This window comes from Zeus faber (genome assembly GCF_960531495.2).
Source record: "Zeus faber genome assembly, chromosome: 1".
In the NCBI taxonomy this organism is placed as follows: Eukaryota; Metazoa; Chordata; class Actinopteri; order Zeiformes; family Zeidae; genus Zeus; species Zeus faber.
In genome coordinates, this window is record NC_137193.1 from 49,105,191 (window position 1) to 49,131,502 (window position 26,312).

A 26,312-nucleotide genomic window follows, 5' to 3' on the forward strand; every position below is an offset into this window, starting at 1 on the left:
TTGTGGACATTTTAGTTTCTACAATAGTTACTGTTTGTCCTGGTTGGTTTGAAGGTGGACAGGCTTGTTTGAATTTGCAGCCCTTCCAGTCAGTGATGTGCCAGCCATAGTGTTTTGTATTATTGTCTTTGGCACCGTTCGCCTGCTGCCAAACACTGACATGTGCATCCAGCCATTGGGCTTGACGGCGTTCCAAAGGTTAGCTCCAACTTCACAAAGTTGACTTATTGGAGCAGCTCACTGGGAAAAACACCATCATTCCATTTCTGCCTCAATATGGCGCCTGACGCCCGATGCCATGAAGTTAACAGGCTCATAGGCCGTCAATGTTTTGGACGCCATGAACAGGTCTTCCTAGTTTGATCCTTTGTTTGGTTCTGCAGCAAAATTATTATTACTTTGTATGTGCAGTATGTTTTTTGTTTCATTGTGTTCCATGGGTTAATATAGCATTTCATGCATTCAGGCTTGTATGTCTTCACAACTGGCTCAGCGTGTGTGTGTGTGTGTGTGTGTGTGTGTGTGTGTGTGTGTGTGTGTGTGTGTGTGTGTGTGTGTGTGTGTGTGTGTGTGTGTGTGTGTGTGTGTGTGTGTGTGTGTGTGTGTGTGTTTGTGTGTGTGTATTCTGTTACATTTAAATCTAACTGTCACCTATTTTCTCCATCACAGCCAGGAAGTACGACAGTGGTGAATATCTAAACATCACGGGCATCACCAGGGACCAGGCAGGGGACTATGAGTGCAGTGCTCTAAACGACATTGCCTCTCCTGACACCAAGACCGTCAGAGTCACAGTCAATTGTAAGTACATCTCTCTTTTTTATTTATTTTTTCGGGCTTCCATTCCATTGGAGCTGTTGAAATAATCGCAGAAAAGGGATAGGGAAAGAAAATCCAGTGGATACCTTCAGCGCTATCAATGTCCCGAAGCATCTTCCCGAGAGGGGCCCCTTTTTCTGACAAAGTGCACCCGGAGCGTTCATCAAGTATAACTTTGACAAAGCAGAAAGTGCCGAGTGTGAAGTTTCTTAATATTTAACGAGAGAATTCCCTTTTTTGTCTGGGAAGGGAGGTGATTAATTCACAGTAAGGAAAGGTCTGGCTGTTATGAAGACCATTCCATTATGCAGGTAATGAGTCTTTTAAAAGTGTGAAGAGACAGTAATGAGGAGCCAGGGCATTAATGAATGATACCAGGCTTTGGTCATCACGGGCACATGGAAATGTACTCCAAAAGTATGTGCAGAAGAGCACATTAATTACTCCTCCCTTTCTTTTCTCAAAAGTGTTACCCTTATCCGCTGTTTGTTAAAGTATTTTCTCTGTGAATGGACCTTCAATCAGATTGGGTTAAAGACTGACAAGGAATGGAAAATGGGGGAAAGAGGCTTCAAGTTAATCAGGCAAGTTTTAAGCAAATGGTGCTACTTTAGTTCTGGCATCTGACACAAGGTATTGCAAATGAGGACTTTTTAAAACCACTTTACACTTTGGATTGAAATAAAACTGCCGCTGACTCTTTAATGGTGCGCTCTGTCTGCAGTCATTTAATCCTGTGTTTGTTATTAAGTGATATGCTGTTGCCATTATTTCTATGCCGGGCCAGGCCCTAACTACAGTACAGTATGTAAGGAGCTAAATATTCATAGCGCTGCACAAAGGCTGTGTATATAGAGCCGTTGTTTCAGCAATTAGATTTCTCGGCGACTCTAACAACATTCTATGCAGCAGAATCGTAGACATTCTCCGTGACTGATATGGCGTCACAGACAGAAGCTGGAGTTTTTAATGAGGGTTCACGATCTTACTGCATGTGCTCGGTTTTGGGAATCAATTTTTCAAAGTGAATAAATTGATTAGGCAGACCTTTTCTGCCACACAGTTCAACCTCTGCCTGCATACTTGGCCACTACTTTGGAGCAGATTTATTATTTGCCAAGCACCAAGCCAATAATTGTAAGTAGCACTGGCCATTCGCCAAAAAAATGACCTGAAGTTGACAGATCTGCAGAGCTTGCATTGAGAATTATTGTTATTATTTTTGTTTTTAATCACTTTACATTGCAAAGTGAGATTGTTAGACTTGGCTCACATGCTTCCAAAGCCTTTGAAACCACTACAAGTAGCTTTGTGTTTTCACCACTGTGGACCAAAGCTGTAGTGTTTCCCGCTCCACTGACTCGAAGATGTTTGAGATGTGAACATTTGGAATCATTTTTGCATCTAAATTGTCAATGATTTAAATGGATGGCTTTCAGGTGAAGTTTTTGAATATATTTGCTGAGATATGGCTGATCTTTTATTTATAGTAAATAGTATGTGTCCTAACATGGATAACTATTTTGCCATTGAATGCCTATTTCCATTGAAAAATGAAGGTGTGTGAGCTTCATGCACATTAGGAGGGTAGTTTGACATGGCTGGTGGAAAATTAATTGAACTGACTTAAGGATCTCACCAACCCAATGAATGCAGATGTGGTGGATTTGTTCGCTAGAGGTGGATTATGGTACTTGAGGCTCTTCAAGGTGATGGAAAATCATGGAGGTAAAGAACCCACTGGACGACACCAGAGAGAGAGAGAGAGAGAGAGAGAGAGAGAGAGAGAGAGAGAGAGAGAGAGAGAGAGAGAGAGAGAGAGAGAGAGAGAGAGAGAGAGAGAGAGAGAGAGAGACTTTGTCATATAACTGGAGGATACATTCACCAACTGTTGACGAGGAATTCCAAGGCCAAGGAAATTCCAAGGACCTAATCTAAGTCTCGCTGGCCGTACCCTTGGCATGTCATCAGTTGACATATCAACCGGTACAATCTATAAATCACATAATTTTGTTACAGGAGGAAACTTCAAAATACCCTCAGAGGAATGTTAATGTGTGTCTTAACAACCCACTGCCCATACAGGTGAGCTAGTGCAAGGTCTCCTGGTCTTGGCTTGCTTCATCCTCCATGTTCTGGACTCCTTTCTCATTTTACAGGGCGCTTCAATTGTTTGCTCTTTCGTAGAAATTGAGTTAGCTGGCTATTAAGATGTGTATCAACATCTGATATTACAACATCATGCTAATTTGTCCAAAATTGATTAAGGACTTCTGGAAGCTCACAAACTTATGTCACCTCAATGGTTGATTCACGGTTAATTACTATGGAAAGAAGGCTTGTAGCAATTATAGTGATCTACCTGCCCAGTGTTTTTAAGAAGAGTCGTCATTTTTGGAATTGTCCTGTCTCATCTATTGTATTTAATGACAAGCCCTTATTCAAGAGCCATCTGCAATAATTAGTTGAGCCCAGGTGAATTTCTGTGTCCACGCCATGTGCAAATCTCATTGCTCTCTCCCCATCCAGTCATAAATATTTGGCTATTACCGATGTCTTTTTTGAGTTATGGTTGGTCCGTATCGTGAGTTCCTAGCGTCAGTATTACCTCATGTGAAGGCACCGGCGTTTTATGGCGACCGTTCATCACTGGCAGTAGAAAACAACTACAACAGCTGCATAAACAAGCTCGACAGCGGAGTTCAGAAGTCAAGGTTTGAGGTTATTTTCTACTTTGTATGGAAATCACCCATTTAATCACCTGGTCATTTGTCTGCCTGTATGGGATTTGGTTTATCTGTGTATTGTTATGTCTATGGACATACCTGTGTGTTTGTTTGTTTGTTTGTGTGTGTGTGTGTGTGTGTGTGTGTGTGTGTGTGTGTGTGTGTGTGTGTGTGTGTGTGTGTGTGTGTGTGTGTGTGTGTGTGTGTGTGCGCGTGTGCGTGTGCGTGTGCGCGTGCGCGCGTGTGTGCGTGCCTGCGTGCGTGCTGTGTGTATGGTGTGTGTGTGTGTAGACCTTATGCATGAGACTGTGGAAAAATTACGCGTGATGGATTGTGACAAATGAGCTCATTTACAAAGATAAGGGCGCAGAATGAATGAATTGAGGTTGTCCAATGGAGCGGTTTGATTTGGCCACAGCGGGCAGAGGGATTGGCCAGCTGGTGGACCACTCCGCGCCACCCCTTCACCATCCCATCGCAAGGGGAAAGGAGAGATGGGCTTGGGCTTTATTCCATTCTATTATACAAGCCTCTCAGTCACACATCAGTATATTTCTATAGAGCCACAAAAGGTCAGACGGGAATTGGTGAGATATTGGCCCCGGCAAATTTGGGCTGAGGATAAAGGTGTCGGGTTGACGCTGACCAGCTCAAAGAGAAGGGACGATGATGACACAAAAGCTGGGAATGAGTTGGAAAAAACAACTGCTTTGCCAGCACCCATTTGCTTGTATAAACAAAAGGTTGTCAGTGTGCTCGATTTTACCTGAAAGAAAGTGTTTGCAGGCACTCTACCTTTTGGCGGGTGCTCCTGGAACGATTGCGAAGGTATCAATTTGCCTGTGTTAGCTGCAGTGCCACAAATGTGCCATTTAAAGGATTTCAGAGGAAGTAACTTCTTAAAAACCTGCCTTCTCCCCATGTTTTGACAGTAAAATGGGTACCTAATAGTGAGAGAGGTGTGCTTGCTCAAATGTGTGAAACACATTTGAAATTCAATTTGGAGTTGGTTGGTTATGGAAGCCTTTTTTCCCCCTGCCTAATTCCTTAAAAGAAGCATTTCTTCATGATGAAAGAATACAAATAAATAAACTGTTTGCTTCTGCGCTATTTGCCCTTTATCAGTCTAATGGCACAGCATAGGAGGACATGACACTGACATTTTAAGAGTCAACAGTCTAATTAATTGCATGTCCAAATTACGCCTTTCCTCTTGCAAAATAATTACAGCTTTTTAGGCAACAGTATAATTGACCTCCAGGCTAATTACAGATTAGGGCTACTAATTAAAATAAGCACACTGAAGTGATGAAAACAAAACTAAGCCCTGGCATGTTTGGGAATTTAATAATGCCCGTCCCTGCCTTTTGGCCTCGCATGCTACGATGAATTCGAAGCTCTTCTCATTGTCAAGCAACAGAATTCCCAGAGACCAGTTACGTCCAGCACATGCAAACGTCCACTTCGATCGTAATACTCAGAGGAGTGCCTTGATCAGGGTGTTACTAATTAAATTACAGGTCTATCTGCACTCTTTTATTCTTTGCATGATGAATGGAAGGCGGCTTATCAGCCAGAAGAGAAAGATGGCCGTCATCCAGAAGGTCGCGGTGGATTCAGATTGGTTTGAAAAGCCCGGATTGGCCAAAAGATATCTCCTCTGCGATTGAGACTGATGAAATTTGATATCCGACCCACTTTCTGAGATTTACATATTCATCTTCGCTGCAGGTGTGTGCCGTTTATTGGCTGGAAAACCTCGCTGCGCAGTGTGATTCAAAGGCCTCAATATCACATGTAGGTGGCTGAGTCACAGAGATGAATGAGCAGAATTCCATCAGGGAAGGACCGCCGCCTGAGATAAAAAAAAAAAAAAAAAAAAAAAAAAAGTCAGCATTTGATTAATTAATGAAGAACCCCGTTTTTGTTGGCGAATGAAGGCATTTCAGCTCACAACAGACATAGTAAAAAAAAAAACATTTTAAGAGCTTTTTTATTTTCTTTAAATCTATTTCCCTCCCTGTGTTTTCCCTCTGTACACTGACTGCTCACTGAAGGAACCACAATGAATGGAATCCCATATTGTGACGATATTGGCAGAAAGCTTTATTAATGCTTTGTCCCAAATATGTTGTGAGATGTAATATGACAGTTTTGGAGTGGAAAGTGTAAAGCGCTCTGACCCCCAACCATTTGGTGGCACTTGAGTTTGAGATGTATCTGTTAAAACAGTTTGAAATACGGCGTTTTGTCTGTCTCATTTCATCTGTGCATCGGCAGCCATGCGGAAAATCAGAACAAAATCAAAATATGAGAAGACAAATCAGCTGATTTCATGGAGGCTCCACAGGCGTCTCGAATGCCGATGTTTTCCATGTTGGGACGGTTCTCGCTTCTTCATTGTGGCATTTTAAGGTAATGATGAGATTGGAATCGCTTGGAAAATTGAAGCAAACAATTACTCTATAACTCGCAGTGGTATTTGAAGAGGCGCCGTATGAAGGCTTGGCTTGTGGAATCCTACGATGTGGATGTTTGTTCATTAAAAAAAGCTTGTGTCGAGGGTTTGACATCCTGTGCTGTAAGAACCAATACCTCAGTGCAAATTGGAAAACAAATCTTGACTCTATGTTCTTTATTAATAGTGATGCCTACAAGAGTGCTGGCAAAGCATTGTGTAAAATATATTGGATTTGATTTGAGCCGGCTGTACAACAAAAGCACAGCTGGGAGATGAGTTAGAGATAAAATGCATGGACAGAGGGTGTGTGTGGCTGCAACAGGTAACAACACTGTGCAGGTCTATCTTATTTGTCTAATTAATGAATCCAATACGCAATATAAATTCAGTCAATTCGAAATTCAAAAGATTTGTATCTTTGTGTTTTTTGTCCACCAATTTTTTTTTTTTGCCTTTATACACAAACAAATTTTCTTTATAATTCCATCAAACTATTCCTTTTGCAGATGATATTCTATTGTATTTGGGTAATTCACTGATGCTGAATTAAAGATAAGGTTTGTAACTGTTGTAACTAAAACCATTTTGACGGTGTAACATGGAGAAAACCAAAGAGATGGGGAAGGATTTTAGGGAGGGTGGAAAGAGAAATACTACCACTTGAAGTTGTTGGGATGAATGGCAGACGAGGCAGATGAGGGAGTTTCAATCTCTTGGCTCTACAGTTGCTGCAGATATGAAACGGGGGTTAGAAATATGCACAGTCCTCCAAAGACACCACACCAAAGATGAGGATTCATTTTGGGGCAGCTTAAGAAACTTGGGAGTTGGGGGGGTGGGGTCGTCCAGTTTTGTACCTCAGTCCCTGAGTGATTTAGCTTCCTCTAGTGTGGTTGGGTGTGGTATGGAGTGGAATCAACTGCTGAGTGTTGTGAAGATGGCATCAATGATTACAGGCCACTCTCTCACCTCAATCTATACAACTTCTGCACCAAAAGATGGCCTTGAGCATTATTAAAAGGCGGTTCTCACCCCAATGTTTCATCCCTTCTGGCAGGAGGTTTAAGCAACACCAGTTTTAAGTATGTAGCCTTTCAAGCTGAGTACATTTCCTGTCTCCAAGCACCTTTGTCCGTTAGGTAGAAGCTTAGAAATGAAAAATAGACAGGGATGTGCACTTGATATGTACTGGTATATCGTGACTTACAGTAAGCAAGTCCAAGGTCATCTAAAGGTTGACTTTAGCTCAATAAGGTTGACATTGTCTTTCAATACTACTGCGTAGACACTGTCACTGGCACTGAGAGAGTAGGTACCACTCAGCTGTCTCAATGTCCACAAGCAGGGACATCTAGGAAGGCTGCACAACAACAACAACAAGAACAACACTCCTAATGACACCAACCTGAGAGAACGGCAGCACAGGAAGACGGCGTACAGGAACGTAGCGAGTGCCGCTCTCTCAAATGCAAGATTCATCATAAAAAGAAAAGGAGTCGTGCGTGGAAGTAATTTGCTGTCGAGGCAGATGATCAAGGGATGATCGTAAATGCTTCAAAATCCTCTCTGCAAACAGAGCCAATGAGCATTTAAAATCAAAGAGGAAACAGTGAAGCGAGCACAAGCAGCACCTGAAAGACACAAATCCCCGGTGTCGGGGAGTGTTAATTCATGTTAACTTTGTATTAACAACTGAATGTTCATATTGCATATCATCACAGTGTTCTTATCTCCAAATGGACTTCACCTTTTTTTTTTTTTTTTTTTCTCAGCTAAGACAGCGTTGATCTTTGAAATGCCAGACAGCTGGTATTTTCGTACTTTTCCGAAGACATTTTAGAAGTGCAAAATTTGCTTATTGTTTCAGTAAGCCGTGGTTCCAAGTAGGCTGCTGACCTTGTTCTGATGTTAGTCTGAATGAATTGAATTACATTTTTACTACTGGAGTCGCAGCTAGAGCATATCGAGGCGAATTGAATTAGAATTTCAGGTTTTTAAATTATGAAGAAATGCTACTTGCATGAGATCAGTGCATCATTACGTACGTCTAGTATAAGCAATTCGTAAAACAAAATAATAAATAATATATCAGTAGAGATGAACTGATTGCAATTGTTTGGGCCGATTCCGATTTCAGTTGGTTTTTTTAAAGTCTGACCTGCTGATTCCGACTCTTTCTTCCTTCCTTTTTTCTCACATTTTTGTAACTTTTCTCTCATGGAAAATTAAATTGTATGTTTAGAATAAAACATTGACTATACATTTTCTCCAAACTGTACCAGGTTGCTGGTCCTTCTCTCACTCTCACTCAAACACATTTCAAAATAAAAAAGTGTGCTGGGTTACTGGACAGAGCATTTTTGTTCAAATAAAATCCAGCTCTGCAGTGGAGCGACTTAGGGAAAAATTCCCGCCGCCTTCTCGCGGCGAATGCTCCTCGGCCTGGTGGTTGGGAACCTCTGCATTGGGAAAAATAGCGACCATATGCAAAAGAATGTCTCTTGCCAGATTTTTGTAACAAGCAACCATATTTTTTTTAAAACAAGCCCAAAAAACGCAACCCACGACCCCTGACTTTTTTCAAGCGACTTGAAGTGATATATTATAAGCTGACTCTCCCTCTATCCCTCTGCCCCCACTCTCTTTCTGCATGTGGGCGGGGTTGCGTGGAGAGTGTGAGAGAGGAGAGATGCAAACACTGACCCGGCTTTATGGAAGAAACGGGTTGTTTTTTTAACGCAACATCAAACTATATTGATATAAAGTGTATTGTCTCATCCTATATCTAGTTTTAAAATACTGGACTTGAGGACCGTCAATGCTGAACTCACCAGGGGTCCTGACTGAGACACTCACACAGGCCCCACTGCCTTACTGTACTGTGTATGTATGTAGCATACTGTACTGCATACTGTATCACTGATCTGGGTAAATGCATACTGCGCTGTATTGCTGTTCTGTTCTGTGTGACTGTATTGCTGTGTCGTACTGTTGTATACTGTACTGTATATCGCCATACACTTTATTCACATGCACTTTACTGCACATATCTGTATATACAAATAGCCTATCCCATATACTACATAACTCTATTCTAATTCTATTCACTATTCACATCCATAAAATGTTGGTATACTGCCCAGCCTTAGCATGATATGAACCATTGTGCGGCGCATATGTGTGTACATTTGACCGGCACAGAATCTGATGTGTCTGACACTGATCGGCCTGATCGGTTGATTGGTCACCGGTTGTGGCCGATCAAGCTGAAAACCAGCCAATTCCGGTCACTGGCCGATCGATCGCTGCATTGGTCGATCGTATTAGTAAGACAAAATACAATTAAATAAACACATTTATTAGAAAGACAAACTAGTTATATATTTGGATGACAGAAAATGTTAATATATTAATATATCAGTATGAGGAAATATTAATTCCAATCGGATTTACGTATACAAAGTCAGAGATACTAGTTACTATTCTGCCAAGGCTGACATTTAAATCCGGTTAAAATCCAAAGTTGGGGGCCCAGTAGTTTTGGTGGGGGTGCCATGGCTCCCTCTGGCCAGCCCTTAGGGGCGCCACTGGCGTGTGTGTGTGTGTGTGTGTGTGTGTGTGTGTGTGTGTGTGTGTGTGTGTGTGTGTGTGTGTGTGTGTGTGTGTGTGTGTGTGTGTGTGTGTGTGTGTGTGTGTGTGTATTTTGGGTTGACTGAATAATGGTTAGTTAACTACTCAGAGCACTGTATAGATACATACCATCATTTTAAAGCTACTCTAACTGGTAGGAGTGGTTTCCTTACTTTAATTGCGTTTTTAAACAATGTCAAGGTCATTCAATAACGTTGATATATTTTGATTGAGTAATGTTGATTTTTAGGTTCATCTTTCATTGTTTGTTGAGTATTATTAGGTTTATTCTAGATTTCCATTTTATGTCTTATTCAGTTTTTATTTTAGGGTTTATTTTTCCGGTTTTATTGTTTATTGATCATGTTTTGGTTTATTGCATATTGACATTTTTTTCTATTTTTATTTTTGTAACTTTATTATTATTGCCTGTCTGTCTGTCTGTCTGTCTGTCTGTCTGTCTGTCTGTCTGTCTGTCTGTCTGTCTGTCTGTCCGTCCGCCCATCCATTCTCTTTCTTTCAATCAAATTGGGAATAAAGTCGTACGTTGTTGTGTCAGTATCAACTACCAAACCTCCTGCTGTTCCCTCCATATTGTCTGCTTGGATCGTGGTGTTTTTTCTCCTCCCATCGTAGCATGTTTTGAGGGTCCAGGTGGTAGCCAACATGGCCCTGTCTCCCTCTTCACTCCCCGTTGCTTGTTTTCCTTCCCTGCATGCCTCTCAGATCTCACATCGCCACCATTTGTACATCCTCCTCCTCCTCCTCCTTCTCCTTCTCACCCAGCTGAGAATTTTGTTCAGTATTAGCCACCGCGGAGAGTAAAATGAACCCAATACATAATAAATCAGAAAATACATACAATAATAATATGAAAATATTAAATAACCATAGAAATGAACAATAAACAATTACTAAATGTACCTAACAATAATTAGAAAAAATAAACCATAAAATAAACAATAACAATAATAAAGTAACAGGAATAAAAAATGTACAAACAAAAGCATTTAAAACCTTACAATAGCCAGTAAAAATAAAAAATAAATAAAGAAATAAATAAAAATGCAGTCAACCTAGTGAAAGAAAAAAAAATACAAACCCAGGAAAAACAATACAAAATACCAAAAAGAACCCAGCAACGTACAATAAACCTAACCATTAAACTGGAGATAGAGAAGGTTTGCCGTGTACAATAAACCTACAGTACATGGTGACATGGTACATTTATTTTTTCTCCTGCTCACAAATAATAGATCCACAAAACTGTGATCATAATTAATTAAATATGAAATGTGCGCATTAGACGTGCTCTGTGCAATTAAAGCCTTGGTTTATTAATACAGATGTAAGCTTAATTAAAATGCAGGGGGCTTAATTTGAGCACTTCAAATGCAGTGACACTCTCGTGTATCTCAGTCCGAGCTTCTTTCTCTCTTTCTTTCTTTCTTCGTCTCTTTCTTTCTTTCCTTCTTTCTCTCCTAAAGCCCCGGTACTGTGCGGCTGCTTTGTATTCCGCCACTGCCCCGCCAGAAACACCCACAACATGCTCCTCTGACTCTTCTGACAGGGCGGCTGTTTTCGGGGAGTCGTGACCGTCTCTGGTAAATAATAATCTGTAGCTGCCTTACCTCATGGCCCGGGAGACACAAACCATGCATCCTGAGGGACATTGCAATATTCTAGTAGTGTGATTTTTTTTAAAGTAATTTATACTTTATTTTTTCTCTAATATTTCTCATTATAAAATCAATCAATCTCCCAGTTCCCGGTTTATTGTACATTGTAAAATTTCTGGGGTGTTTTTGCTCTATCTTTTTATTATTGTTTCTTTTGTTTGTATTTTTTAGGTTTCATTGGGTTCGGTTGGATATTGCAGATGTTTTACATTTTTATTTATTTGTTTGTTTGTTTGTTTGTTTGTTTGTTTTGTTTATTTATTTCTTTATCATTTTTTTTTATTTTTATTTGTAACCTGTGCTGTCAGCATGCTTGGCATACAACAATCACGCATACAATAAGTATTTGTATGCCATTGTATCAAGGACAGTGGAGTTCAACTTCTCAACCTGCAATACCACTTTTTAATCATTCTTTAATCTGCTTACAACAACTCTGTCCTGTAGACAACCTGTGGGATGACAAGAGCACAGCTTTTTGTTACACTTTGGAGAACGATGTTATCAAGCGTTGATCTTTAGATAACTAATCATCATTACTACTCCAAGAGGAGGAGAATCACCATGGGTGAGACAAATAAACATAGAAACAAACAACAACATGTACATGGAAAAACATGACCATAGAAACAAACAACAACATGTATCGACAAACAGAGTTAATTAAGTCCAGGAAAATTGGAACAGTAATTCGGCACGTGGCCTCTTCCTGTCATAGTTATGACAGTAAATGAGGGAGAAAAGGAGAGAAATGTAACCAGGAGGGCGTTCGGTTGAGCGTTCAAACCAGGTGATGAGTCATATGCGCACAAATACAACCCACCCCTACATGCAGGCATTAGATGCACCCGCATGCGCAGAACCCAACCGCAAACGCCAGGCACGGACCACCCGCCACAGAGAAGCCACACACCAGGAGCAAGGCCAACAGCCATCTCCCACACCCCAACCCACATCCACCACGGCAAGCAGCCTCGAAGGGACCTTGAAAGCACCCGGCGGCACTCCTTGTAGGCACCCTCGGGTCGCAGCAGGCCAGAAACCACCCCACATCAAAACACCACAATCAACAACAATCATTTTTAAATATTTTGGTCCCAGTCCTAAATTGCAATTAAGCCAGAACCCTGAAGCTGATTTTGATGTAAATCCATATATAAATATATATTCCTTCCTGTACTGTGCAAAGTTTTAAGGCACTTTAGATTCACAACAACATTTGCCTTAAATGGTTATTTTATATGTTCCGCCTTTGTGTGTCAATATGTCTGTAGCATGACAACGACCCTAAACATACAGCCAGATTCATAAAGAACTATCTTCAGCGAAAAGAAGAACAAGGAGTCCTGCAACAGATAGTATGGCCCCCACAGAGCCCTGATCTCAACATCATCCAGTCAGTCTGGGATTACATGAAGAGACAGAAGCACTTGAGACCTGAGCCTAAATCAGCAGAAGAACTGTGGCAAGTTCTCCAAGATGCTTGGAACAACCTACCTGCCACCTTAAACAACTGTGTGCAACTGTACCTAGGAGAATTTGTGCTGATTTAACACCAAATATGTTTTTTTTCTGTTTACCGCACATTATATGTCATCAATTAACAAATAAAAACTATTCATGGCATTATTTTTAAAAGCATCCTCACTTTACAGCATTTTTTCACAAGTGCCTAAAACTTTTGCACAGTACTATGATTTATATGGTGATTCCTAGGCAGGGTTTCCCCCAGAAAAGTTGTTAGGCCCAGTGGCAACTACCGGCTGGCGGGGTGATGCTGAGAGTGTAACGCACTGTGCTTTATTTAATATAAAGATTAAGGAAATTTAATGAAATAAAACACATGTATGATACTTAAATATATAATATTTAAATTGGCAGCCTTGGCAGAACAGTAACTAGTATCTCTGGCTTTGTATAAATCAGATTGGAATTAATATTTTATCATACTGATATATTAACATTTTCAGTCATCCTAATATATAACTAGTTTGTCTGTTACATACAAGAATGATTAAAAAGTGGTATTGCAGGTATTTGTCTCACACAGAGGACCCAAAACGTAGTAATCGGAATGACAGATGAACAGATCCATTTTTTTCATTATTCTTATTTTGGTTGAAAAATAATTTAGATCTGGGCTTTTTTAGAGATTTTTTTATGGACTGACCCAATTTGTCCTTCATGTTATGACCAGGGCTAGTGGGACTCAAATGCACGACACAGAGACTGCTGGTAGACAGGGTTCAACAACAGAGTTTTATTTGGAGACACTGGGTGTGATTGGATTGGGAGGGATGCGGTCGGGCTGGATCGGGCGGACGGGTCCTGGAAGGCGGGACGAGGCAAGACGGAACAGGTACGGCGTGGACAAGGAAGGAGGGATCGATGTTCTGGACGGGTGGACAGGGAGCCAGGCTCAACGAGGCAGGACAGGAACGGCTTGGACGTGGAAGGGAGAAAGGCAAGGTTGGAATGATGACTTGCATAAACAAATTCTCGGAAATATGGAGGAGCCACGAGCATTAATAACTAGGTTAGAAAAGCTGGTGATCTGGCGATGAGTGGATGGAAGGCCGGGGAATAAATACTGCAGGCTGCAGGAAGAAGGAGTGGCAGAGGGGACCAGGAAGAGGTTAGCACCTGGTGACCTATGCATGATAAATGACAATCAGACAAACTGCTCCTAGTGGGGCAAGGAGGCTGTGGGCGTGACACTTCATTACTTTTCATAAACTTTTCACATGTTAATAAATAATTGACACTTTGTATGAACCAGACATGATTGGCAGTGAAGACTTTTACGACCTGCCTCTTTAATCTGATTGGCTAAGCGACCTTGATTTGACATTAACGAGCTCTTTGGCGCTCAACTAAAAGAGTTGCGTAAAGCTGCGGCGCCTTCATACAGAGGATTTCAATGTCTGAAGTCCTGGGCCACAGGACTATACCTCCGGTGTGATGGTTACCGATAGCGTAGACGGGTCCGGGAGCGAGAGAGAGAGAGTGACAGTGAGAGAGAGCAAGAGAGAATCAGGGGCGGATGAATTGTGCCTCAATTGCGCCCGCTATCTGCATGTTTAGGCATTAAGGCGCAATTCATAAACTATATTGCGCTCATGATATGCCAGCGCAAACACGGCCATAAAGTTTTGCTGCTGAGTGCAATCTGCGCTTGTTCTGCATCTATATGTTCATGTCTATATATATATATATATATATATATATATATATATATATATGATGACAGTCAATTTAATATGTTTTACTCTACTTGCTACTATGCCGCGACATGTATAAGGTAAGGCTTCTGCCTTTTTGAGGCAACTTTCATTTTTCCGATTCCAACGATCAGATTACGGCTTTTGAGGTACATTTTACGGATACGAATCCGATTACGACTAGCATGTGATCGGCCCACCCATAGTGTTTCCTCGCTGCATCCTGGGCCATTAATTAATCAGCTGAATCATAGTCCCAGCAGAATTCACCTTTTCAAAATAATTAACACACAGGCCAAATTGAAAATTTGTTTTTGCAAAACACACCCAAACCCTCAAAACATTAAAAACATAATAAAAAAATCAACTACCTGCTTGAAAACATACAACTACAGCTATTTCAATCAATCATTCTACAATGGCCAAATAAATACTAACTACAGTTATCAAAAAACCCTCACATGTTACCCGCCCCTTTTCCATTGTTAGGCCTTTTTGTCCATGCTTACCCCTCCTACCCCTGTATCCCCATCCTGGAAAATGGCAACTCAGAGGTGAGCTCCTTTATGCATGAATAGGGACTGATAGTTGATTGAACAATTGTGCAAAACCGTTTTTGCACACATGCAGACGAGGTCCACATACAAGAGAGTGAGTTGTATCAGCTGTTGCCAAATGTGTTCATTGAGTTTGACATAATTTACTCAACTGAGTTTGGCGTCTTTTGTAGGCACTGTTTTGCAAAACTGTGCTGAGCATTTGCATTGTGTGTGAAAGCACTGAGACATGACACATACACAGACATGAGCACTGTTGTGCTCATAAGGTCATGACGGAGATCAAGTGGACCCCAGTTTCATTACAATGGTCTTAACAATCGAGAAAAACTGTAAATGGTGCAGCCAGCGCCCAGCATCCCAACACTACAGCCTTGTCCTTTTTATCAGCCCTGAACGGGACATTTCCACCAATGACCAAACAAGAGACCAGTGGCTGGAACACCCCTGCTCACCACTGAATGAGCCTGGTTATATAAGACCCTCTAAGCATCATTAATATGGTAACCCTTTTGTGTAAACACAGCTAAGAGCTGACGTCGCCGTGCACTCCCTTAATGATATTTCCATGTATCCCTCCATGTTTTTGGTTCTTCATCAACTCAACGCTGTGTGCTTTGATGTTTGGAATTTTTCAACTAATGCAGCTACAGTGACTGGGAAATGCTTTATATTGAATTTATATATATATATATATATATATATAGACAGATTGCCCCTCAATCACTAATAAACCCTCCAGGATGCTCCAGGCTGAAGATGACATTTCCATGTGTCCTTCATGTTGGGGGGAGGGGGGGGGGGGGGGTTCTGTTCTTTGTCAGAACATCCCAGACGTGTTATTAATATCATCATAAGGATTTTGGCTGAGGCCTATGTACCTTTCGGTCACATTTATCTGTAAAACACCGGAAGTAGATTAAGCCCATTGACGATGGACGCCCGCGATCCCACACAGATGCTCAAAGCCATTATTTATGTGCCCTGAATTGTATGAAGGGAAAAAGAACACAATGTTCCTGCCGCTATTCTGAATAGAAATCTTAATGAATTAATAAATCTTGGCTGTGGAAAACGTTCCTGACTCACAAAAAAAAAAAAGAAGAAAGCCAGGACAATGAGGCCCGTAGATGACGTTGGGGAAACAGTGTCTCTGTGTGTAGGGCTGATAAGTCATGCACTGATGAGTCCTTTTTTTAATTGCAAGGAAAACTCATTTTCAAAATCTGGCTGAAGAGGTAGGGTTATTAATTGATCTTTTAATTAAAAAGCCTGGCCGGGTTTCTCTTTGGCGAACAATAGTTTGCGGCTAAATAAATCATATTCAATTTAGAAACACACCAATTAATCATTAGGTAATGCTAAGAGAAAGCTACTCTGTGGAGTCCCCCCACACTAAGGTGAGGTGGTGCTTTCCGAACAAACCGCTGCCCATGAATACTTTAACAGATTGAAAATAAACGGCTTGTTCATCACCTATATTCCTTCACATCATAGGACTGCTCTGCCCGATGCGTGGTCTTTGTTGCTGTGGTGACAGCGTCTGGTTAATATAAATGGGATGGAAGTTTCTTTAGTGGTTTATGTTTGTCCTGCACCGACCAAGAGCTTCGCTCTCCATGCTATTCCTGGACCCCCTGGATCCCTCCATCCCCCCCATCCCTCCACACCTCGATCTTTTGGAGTCACCATGGAATCCAGGCAATGATTTACAGCTGGACCACCCGCATTCTCAAGACAGTAAATTACCCTGGATTATTGGGACTTTATGATTTTTACTGCACTGCTTTGCATTACATTCCAAATTCCCCTCCCCCACCCCCCTACCCCATGTTTTACATTTGCACAATATGCGATGATAAAGGACGGTGTCATACAGTTCAAATTGGAATTACTGGATTGGGATGGGTTTTATGACTGTGATTTGTTTTCTCTGCCCATACTGCCAAAGACCAAATTGGGGGTTGGGGGCGCGCGGGGGGGGGGGGGGTATTATTGTTTTATAGATATGCATATGAAATCTGGGATTTTTTCAACCACCTACCTATGAGATTTTGGCGGATTTTTTTCTTGTACTTACTGGAGTATTGACAAAGCACAAATATTCCAAGGGCCAATCAAACTTTTGCCATTTTCTTGTTTGAAGAGTAGAAGCCTTTGTTTTGTGACCTTTTATCACCTGCGTCGGGTGAAGCAGCGCACTTTTACTGTATCTCATAGAGGCAGCGTTGTCTGCTGCAATATAAAAGCTCACGGTAACATCAGCATTTCCAGCTATAGTTAAACACATTATTTCTGCATATACATTAAAGACTCCATAGAGCTCTCTTTACACTACTATATATTGCAAAGTTATGAAAGTTCAGCGCAGTTTCTTTATTGTCCCACATGGGAAATTTGGCCTGCAGCATGGCTAGACATAAACAGGCATTGCAAAACAATGGAGGAGATGAAACAAACAACAAATCAACTATAGACCAATACCATAAAAAATCAGCAATAAAGATATAAAAGGTAATAAATACACCATACAGTATTTGGATATAGTCCTGATGTACCCTTGAATCTTACTGCTAGCAACTGAATACCCCCAAAGGGGTTAATAATCCTGTATAAAATTTAATTAACATCAAACCGATTGTAAAACTATGTTCAAATGGCCAGTCATTGGTCCAATATTAGCATGCCAAATTGGTAATAAATCAAAGGGAGAGCATCAAAATGGTGCCACGTTTAAAAAAGAAAAACAACAAAAACAACATGAAAGGATGTTATCGGTCCGTCTCTTTGTGCCTGGAACATTTTGCTGCTTTCCGGTGACTTGGTCATGTAGCTGAGACGTGAAAGACTTGTGTGAGGTTTCAGGTATTGACGTATCTTCCTGGGCCACTATGGCCACCGCTCCACCAAACCGAGTCCCTGATGATCAATGGACCGGCACAATGACGCCAATGGAGGATTAGGAGGATTCGCAGAAGCCTCACATGGTCGGCATCCTGCATCGATCAAGTCATAAGTATCAGATTATTTTTCTATGAACGACAGTGCAGCCTTGTGTGGCAAACCGTCCTACCTCCTTCTCCGTGTTCGGTTTCAACTGTTATAGAATCTCCTTGGTGCTCCTAGGTGGTTGTTCATCGAACACTCTATGCCTGGATGTTCGGAATTTTTCATTATTTTTTCATATAACATTATTTGGTTTTTAATGCAGCTACAGTGTCTGGAAAATGCCTTACAAAATCTTGATGCTCTAACAATTGAAGTGGGGTTGCTGCTAATGGTAAAAGTACATACAGCAGAGGATTCCAACAGATCCACTTTTTGAAGCAAGATAGATAGACAGACAGACAGACAGACAGACAGATATAGACAGATGGGTAGCTACATAGGTAGCTGGGTAGGTAGGTAGGTGGGTAGGTAAACATGATTTTTAATAATAAATGTAATAAACCTTCCAGAATTCTTCCCAGAAGCATTCCCAAAGTATATCACTTGTCCTGAAAAAGCCTGAGGGTCAACTGTTACTTGCTGCTCTCCATTTTACTTAAAGCATCCTTCCACCTTTATGGCTCACCACAGTGCGGGCAGAAGTCGATATGCACAGGACAGGAAATCAACACATTCTGGCAATGTAAGCAGACTCATTAAGATGCAAAGGAACTTCTGTGGAAGTGCATCAATCATCAGAAACGTCCGCTCGGTGCACCTTTGGTTCACTGTCGGCTCAGCATCGTCTCTTCTCGTACACAATCATATGATGCAGGGACAAATTATCACATAATTATGATTATGTCCTTTTCACCTCCTCGTGAACGGTTGCGTCACGTCTCGTCCTTCTAAGGGGAATGTCCAGGCAGCCTGGCAGCAAGCTCTGTTGATGAAGAGCGGCTCCATATGGGGTCCTCTTCATTAGACGTGAAGTGCATTTGTTGGCAATAGACACAAGGGCGCATGGACAATTTGTCACTTTGGCTGTACACTAAACTACAAAGAACAGTACTTCCACAAAACATGTATTTATACACCTTATGGAAGGAACTTGTTTTGGTTCAAGAATGGCTGATATATACACAGAAATATGTGTCAGTTCTTCAGCCCAAGGGGAAAACGTCCGTGAAATGCTTGGATGGGATGGACGTACCGCTGCTTTCTGTATTGGGTTCTTGATGAGGACATGTTCCTCCCTGAGGTCGTCCCCATGGAGGATGTCCAAATGCAATTGGAAATAAAGGTTTAAGGGCATCCGGCCAAACCAAACTGCCCCCCCCCCCCCGGAGTGCTGACGGACAGGGCTTTCTCAAACGCTCAATTGTCAGTAATATAAATAGTCCATAACTCACTGTCAGCCGTGGCTTGACCATTTACTGCTGGCTTTAAGGACCCCAAATGGCAAACCGACCCAAAGGGGAAAAATTGCTTTTTGAGTCGCCTTTTGTGTCCAGTGGACAGTTTGCTTTTCTTGTGTTCTGTAGTGGCAATCCATACGATTTCCTGTGTTGGGTTAATTACACTAAAAGTCGGAGAATTCTCTTCAAAACTGTACCAGGGCTCGACATTAAGGCTCCTCCGCTTGTGTGGGACAAGTGTATTTTCTTGTTGGGAGATACATTTTCTTGCCCCACCTGACAAATTAAAATACATAAACAAAAAAAAAGTACCATCTGTTTTCATATAATGTGCCACTCGTTACTCAGCTATTTAACATTAGTTACACTTATAAATTCAGACTACTGATTTGAAACGAATGCATCTCCGATACTCACACCAACATAATGTAACATAGTATAGTCAAAAAAGAGAGCGAAAGAAAGAAAATGTTGGCTGTTTGGAGGTACTTCAAGGTCAACGAACAAGTTAAAACTACAGCAGAAGGAACACTCTGCTCAGCCAAGACAATATTCTGAAAAAGCGTATCTATCACTGTCACTACAGCGGAGCGTCTGGTTCGTAGTGCATTAGCTCCCATCGGGATGAAAGGTCAGAGTCTTTTTTTAGGCTCCATTCTTGGCGAGTCACTCAGTAAAAGGAGGCGTCGATTTAATTCAGTTGGTTTAATGCACAGTGAGCGAAGGAGGACTTCCAGTGAAAGAGAGTGAGGAGAGTCGGCCATTTATTAATAAATATATATTTTTGCAATGATTGAAATTTATTTTGGAATGGCAAGTACCATATTTATATAATAGAAAGGTATATTTGCACTTAAAAGTGAAAGAGACTTTCATTTGAACTTTGAACTGAAGATTTCCATGTTAGTTATATGTTGTGTCCTACTTAAACTCATGAGATTTACAGGTTGCATTATACTGAAACTTGGCTTGATTAGGGCACTCTCCAGTTCACAGCATAATCCATGAGAAAAAGGAGAAAAATATTAAAAGGATGGAAAAGAGAGAGAAAAAAACAAAAAAGACACATGATAAGATTGCACACTTTAGCAGACATCCATATACACCGATCAGCTACAACATTTAAACCACTCCACAAGACCCAAAATCCCACGAATGCTCGATCGGATCGGACCCTAACCCCGACCATCCACATGATTTCGAAGGAAACGTGATTCATCAGACCAGGCACCTTCTTCCATTGCTGCATGGTCCAGTTCTGATACTCACATGCCCATTGTAGCGTGGGGGACAGGGGTCAGCATGGGCACTCTGACCGGTCTGCGACTATGCAGCTCCATACACAGCGAGCTGTGATGCACTGTGTGTTGTGACACCTTTCCATCATAGCAGCATTCACTTTTACAGCAATTTGTGCTATAATAGCTCTTATATGGGATCGGCCCAGACAGGCTAGACTTAGCTCCCCAAGCACATCAACAAGTTCATGGGCGCCCATGACCATTACGTCGGTTCACCGGTTGTCCTTCTTTGGACCACTTTTGGTAGGTACTAACCACTGCATACCAGGAACCACAAGACCTGCCATTTTGGAGAGGCTCTGACCCAGTCGTCCAGCCATCACAATTGGGTCCTTGTCAAAGTTGCGCAGATCCTTACACTTGCCCAGTTTTCCAGCTTCCAACACATTAACTTCAAAAACTGACTGTTTACTTGCTGACTAATATACTGTATCCCACCCCTTGACAGGTGCCAATGGAACGAGATGAGCAATGTTATTAACGTCACCTGTCAGTGGTTTTAATGTTGTGGCTGATCGCTATATACTGTATAAGTGCACAAAATAATTCAATAAAATAAAAATGACTAATAATTTGTGGGTAGTTTATAAAGATAATCCATAAGGATAACAGTGCAGAGATAAAAACAAACCTTTAACGACTTCTTAAAATTGTATAGGTGCTAAGTTTAAAATGAGAGGCAGAGCATTCCATATCACTGAACTGTAATTGATAGGAGAAATAGGAGGCCTGAGTTCATAGTTGTTTCGAGTGGAATAATTGTGGAATTGATGATGGTAGGAATACTGTTCATGAAAATATGGGATAGGGAATAGGGAAGGGTCCTGCCCAAAGAACTACTGTATATACAAATCAAGCAATCTGTAGTTGATTGACGTGACACTGTAGGAATTGTAGGAATTCATTCCCGATATCTTTCCCATACTCTACTATCTTCTAACAATATTGAATTTTTCTCTTATATATATTCTGTGAAAAGATAGGAATATAAGAGAGAGAATATACACTGTAAGAATCTCTCAGAGGAGAGATGTGAAAGGTTCATGAGTTTGGTGACACTCCTGGAAGTGTACTTGCTTCTGCCAGTCAGTGCAGCTGTGTGTGAGAGAGGGTTCTCAACAATAAAAACGCATCAAAACCGACTGTAGGACCAGCCTCAGCTCAGTCCCGCTTCAGAGGCTGCTTTTTCTGTCTGTGGAGGGCCCACAGTTGCGAGACTTTGATGCTGGATTGGCGGTGGAGACGCCGTGGGCCTGCAGGCGAAGGCGCCGTCGCCCAGGATGTCTCCCCTGGGGGTCAAGGTGTCGGGCCAAAGACAGAGGAGATAGATGAATAGCGTTCCAGATGCGTCCCAGCAGCAGTTGGGTGCGTTCAATGACAGCTGCAGAGCTTCACTCGGTTTGACCCAGAGGAAGTTTGCACATTTATGTTGGCAACCCTGTTTAAAAGCCCCTATATTTAGCCCTCTAGTGGTGGTGTGTGTTGTTGTCATTTGTTTAAAGACAAGTTGGCTCTAAAAATATAAGAACTACAAAACGGCTCAGATAAAACAGGCATATGGCATGATAAATATGGGTCGGTTATGAGAAAAATGAAATACTAAAAGCAGGCCAGCTAGGGGCTTCTCTGAACAGTCGTTGGTATCACTCTGCATTGCCTATTGTTATACAGGTATTCCCCACTAAACAACCTACCTGTTTACCGACCATTCGGACTTACGACCAGCTCTCCGACCAGTATGTGTTGTAAACTGCCTACAATACCGCGGCGTGCGCGCTGCGTGCACGGTATTTCAGCGTCAAGCATCTCATCTCATCTCATCACACCCTTTATATACTATATTCACTATATATACACTATATAGACTATATATACTATATACACTATATACACTACATACACTATGTACACTTTATACACAATATATACTATATACATTATATACACTATATATATTATGGTATATACACTGTATATGCAACATACACTATATATACTATATACACTGTATATACTACACACTGTATATACTATATATACTATATACATACTATTTACACTGAAAACATCTCATCTCATCAGCATTCTCAGTCTCGTCAGTATTCACTACATTTTATATACTATATACACTGTATATACTATATACACTGTATATACACTATATACACTGTAATATACACTATATACAATGTATATAGACTATATACACTGTATATACTATATACACTATATATACCATATACACTGTATACACTGTATACAGTAAATTATTGTCACACTTTTGACAATTGACTTTACTTCGTGCCTCAAAAAGTTAATGTTGAGCACTGCTGTACCATCCAGGTTTACCCTCGTCTTCCCTCTTTGACGTTTCACTTTGTATGTCTTTTTCTGATTCGACTGATTTGGTTTTCTTTGGTCAGTTGAGGTGGTACAGATATTTCTTCGTGAATAATTCAAGTTATTTTATGGATGGATTATTTTTGAAGTGTAAAATAGCTCTCTGTGTTCAGTTTTCATGCGGGTGTTTGATTATGTATTTTGTCAATATATGTTAGTGTTTTCTCTCCTTGTACCTCCTTTTTCACATTGCAGTTTCTTTAGTACATATCGAAAAAAATTGTTCATCAAAATTGCATTCAAGATGACAACATTTGGTGAGATTCAAGGCATTTCACATCATGTGGAGCCGGTTGAAAGCGTCAATACAAAACCTGGCAACTGGATTTCAAATTGAGCTAGACAGAGATAAAAACGTTTTCAGCCTATTTGTAAAGTTGTTGAGCACCAGATCTCTATTTTTTTGAGTTTCAGGAGCTGAATAATCAAATGAACAACAGAGAGTTTGGGGAGGAACAATTCACTTAATTGCAATAGTCTCCCTTAAATTTTTAAATTCTGTCAGGAAACAAGATCCAGGCTTGGACCTGGATCTTGTTTCCTTTGGGATGGTTTCATGATAACATGATAACATTATAACTTGATAATGTCATTGATCATCTTAAGTATAAATGTAACTCTCCATTTTGATCAGTGTAATCGAATTGGCCTTAATGCCAACTGAATGTCATGTTTCCTCCTTAAAGGAAGATGGAAGGAAGCCGTTGAACTTAAATCTGTAGAGAACATTGGAAAGATGTCATGCTATTTTTTACACAAATGTAATTGTCCATCTCTACACCGCACAGCTTAGGAATCCGACATTATACTGATAACAGGAGGGGACAATTCCAGGAGACAAGAAAAGAAAGAAAAATACAATTTATTTTTTCTTTTTTATTCCGATAATGGAACCAAATGGAAGGGGTGAGAGTGCGAGAATTTCCCTTTGTCTGGCCGCTTTTGTCCGCCCACATATTGGCTTCAATCAAATGCCTTTTGTTAAAATCCTATACAATTTCAATAAACAAATAATAATTTATAATTTATTTCAACGCAGTGTAACCGTAAGCAGAGTAAATATTTTAAGTTACAAAAGGTTCCGGGTTTGCGTTGGTGTTTAAAACAGCCCTCCCTGACGGCTGCACAGAGATTTACTCCACGCTTAAGCACATGAAAGAAGACTAATTTGGTATTCATACAACCTGCCTTTGCCATTGTGTCTTTGAACTTCCATTAAGCAATTTATCACCGTGCAATGAAATTCATTTTGGTTTCCCAAAACCCTCGGGGTGGACGCCCCTCTTCCTCCTTGCTCTGCTGTTGCCACCTCTGGAGACCCTATGGAAACACTGGATGTGCATTCAGGCCACATTATTATTATTATTATTATTATTATTATTATTATTATTCATAATAATAACCACCATAATAATAATAACAATCATAATAGTAGTAATAATATTAATAACCATAATTATAATCATCATAATAATATTATTAATAATAATAACAATAATGAACTATTGACCTTATTTGTATAGCACCTTTCATACATGACATGGAACCCAAAGTTCATTGCGTCATAAGATTATAAGAAGGCTAGTGACAATAAAAGTGAAACAGTCAAGCACAATGCATTAACAAAGTAGAAAGCCGAAATATTTTAAAGAATAACATACATTAAAAATAGGGTAAGAATAATAAGCAAATTATATTATTTTCTCAATGGGGGCTTGGATTCTACTAGCAATGCAGTTGTTGATAATATATTGATATATATCATATATTATATCATGTAAGACATTTTATTATTATTTATTATATATGATATGATGTTATATATTGTACATTATTGCTACACTGCTGCTACTAACTGTACTTACTTACTAACTTTAGCAAAACTGCCAACTCGTCAGCATAGTGCTACATTGTGTTAACTTTGTTGATAGATGTTAATGTTCAACTTTGTATTTTTTCTTATTAATTAATTAATTAAGTCTCGTCTTATCTTATACTGTAATAATATGTTGTAATAAGACATAAGTTGTTAGCGTTAGTGTCCATACTGTCGTCAGGTACGGAAAGACCCATTATATTAATATCCATATTTATATTTAAAAATGTATCTTTATCTGGTGCACAGAGAATATATTCTGCTATATTTTATATATTCTGTCGTTTAGCATTATTTTTTCATGCTGTTCATCTGTTTGCACCACAACTATTTCCAAGACATACTCCTTGTATATGAAAATGTACTTGGCCCAATAAACAGACTCGTATTCCAATTCTAATTCTGATGACGATGTACGTCGCCATACATTACGATAATGCTATAACAGTGACGCATTAATGCAAATTGCAAATTGTTTACCATCCATAATTTGAACAGCACTACCTTTGTATTGATATACCAATATCGAACACTTGGAACCACAGGTGTTCATTTTGCTGCGCTCATGTCTCTATCGCTAACATGTCTTTTGTTTATTCTTATTTCTTCTTCTTCCCAGTTCCCCCCTCCATCCATGAGATGAAGAGCCACGGGGTGGGTCTGGGACGCACGGCTCTGCTGCGATGTGAGGCGGCCGCCGTCCCCGTGCCCATCTTCGAGTGGTACAAGGGTGAGAAAAGGTGAGGCCCGAAATCTGAACTCTGAACTTTGTCTTCACACCGGAGGGTCGATGATTCTTTTTTGGACGTTGGTCCATGCAATAGGCACATTTTTAGTTGGGCTTATAGGGTTTGGCCCCAGTTGAGTAGAAGGTTTAGACCTGGAGTTGTCCAACTCATTTCCAGGAGGCTGTAAAAGGCCATGCACTCAAAACATTTTATTTCCTCCCTTTTCCTGTGAAAACTGGAAAATGATATTTGTTTCTCCAGATCTCAATTTATTCTAGTCATTATCTCCAGAGTGCAAATTATACAACGACAATCGGGAGGGGTTAAATTTTTCAATTGGGCATGTGGGGAGGGGTGGGGGTGTTAAGCACATGGGGCTTTTTTTGTTTCTTTCAATTGCCAAACGGAGATAAAAAATGATTATCAAAAATAGAAACACGCCATTTCTATTTTTTTTGTTTGGAGAAACGGCGAACGCGGATACGCAGCGGAGAAAATATGTGGCGGTACTCCCATAACTCACATGTGGGTGCGGAGGGGGGCTATTTAAGGCGGAGCTCGCAGCTTG

The 26,312-nt window shown here is 40.6% G+C and overlaps 1 protein-coding gene across 1 annotated transcript in view; it reads left to right on the plus strand.

Annotated features, from left to right (window-relative positions):
* Positions 1 to 26,312, plus strand: part of negr1 (neuronal growth regulator 1) — a gene marked incomplete at both ends in the record, with an annotated part of 188,173 nt that overhangs the window by 110,742 nt on the left and 51,119 nt on the right. The window contains 2 exons of the mRNA XM_080005177.1: positions 670 to 801; positions 25,636 to 25,756. Of these exons, the coding sequence (XP_079861303.1) occupies positions 670 to 801; positions 25,636 to 25,756 (253 nt within the window). The remainder of the gene's footprint in view (positions 1 to 669; positions 802 to 25,635; positions 25,757 to 26,312) is intronic.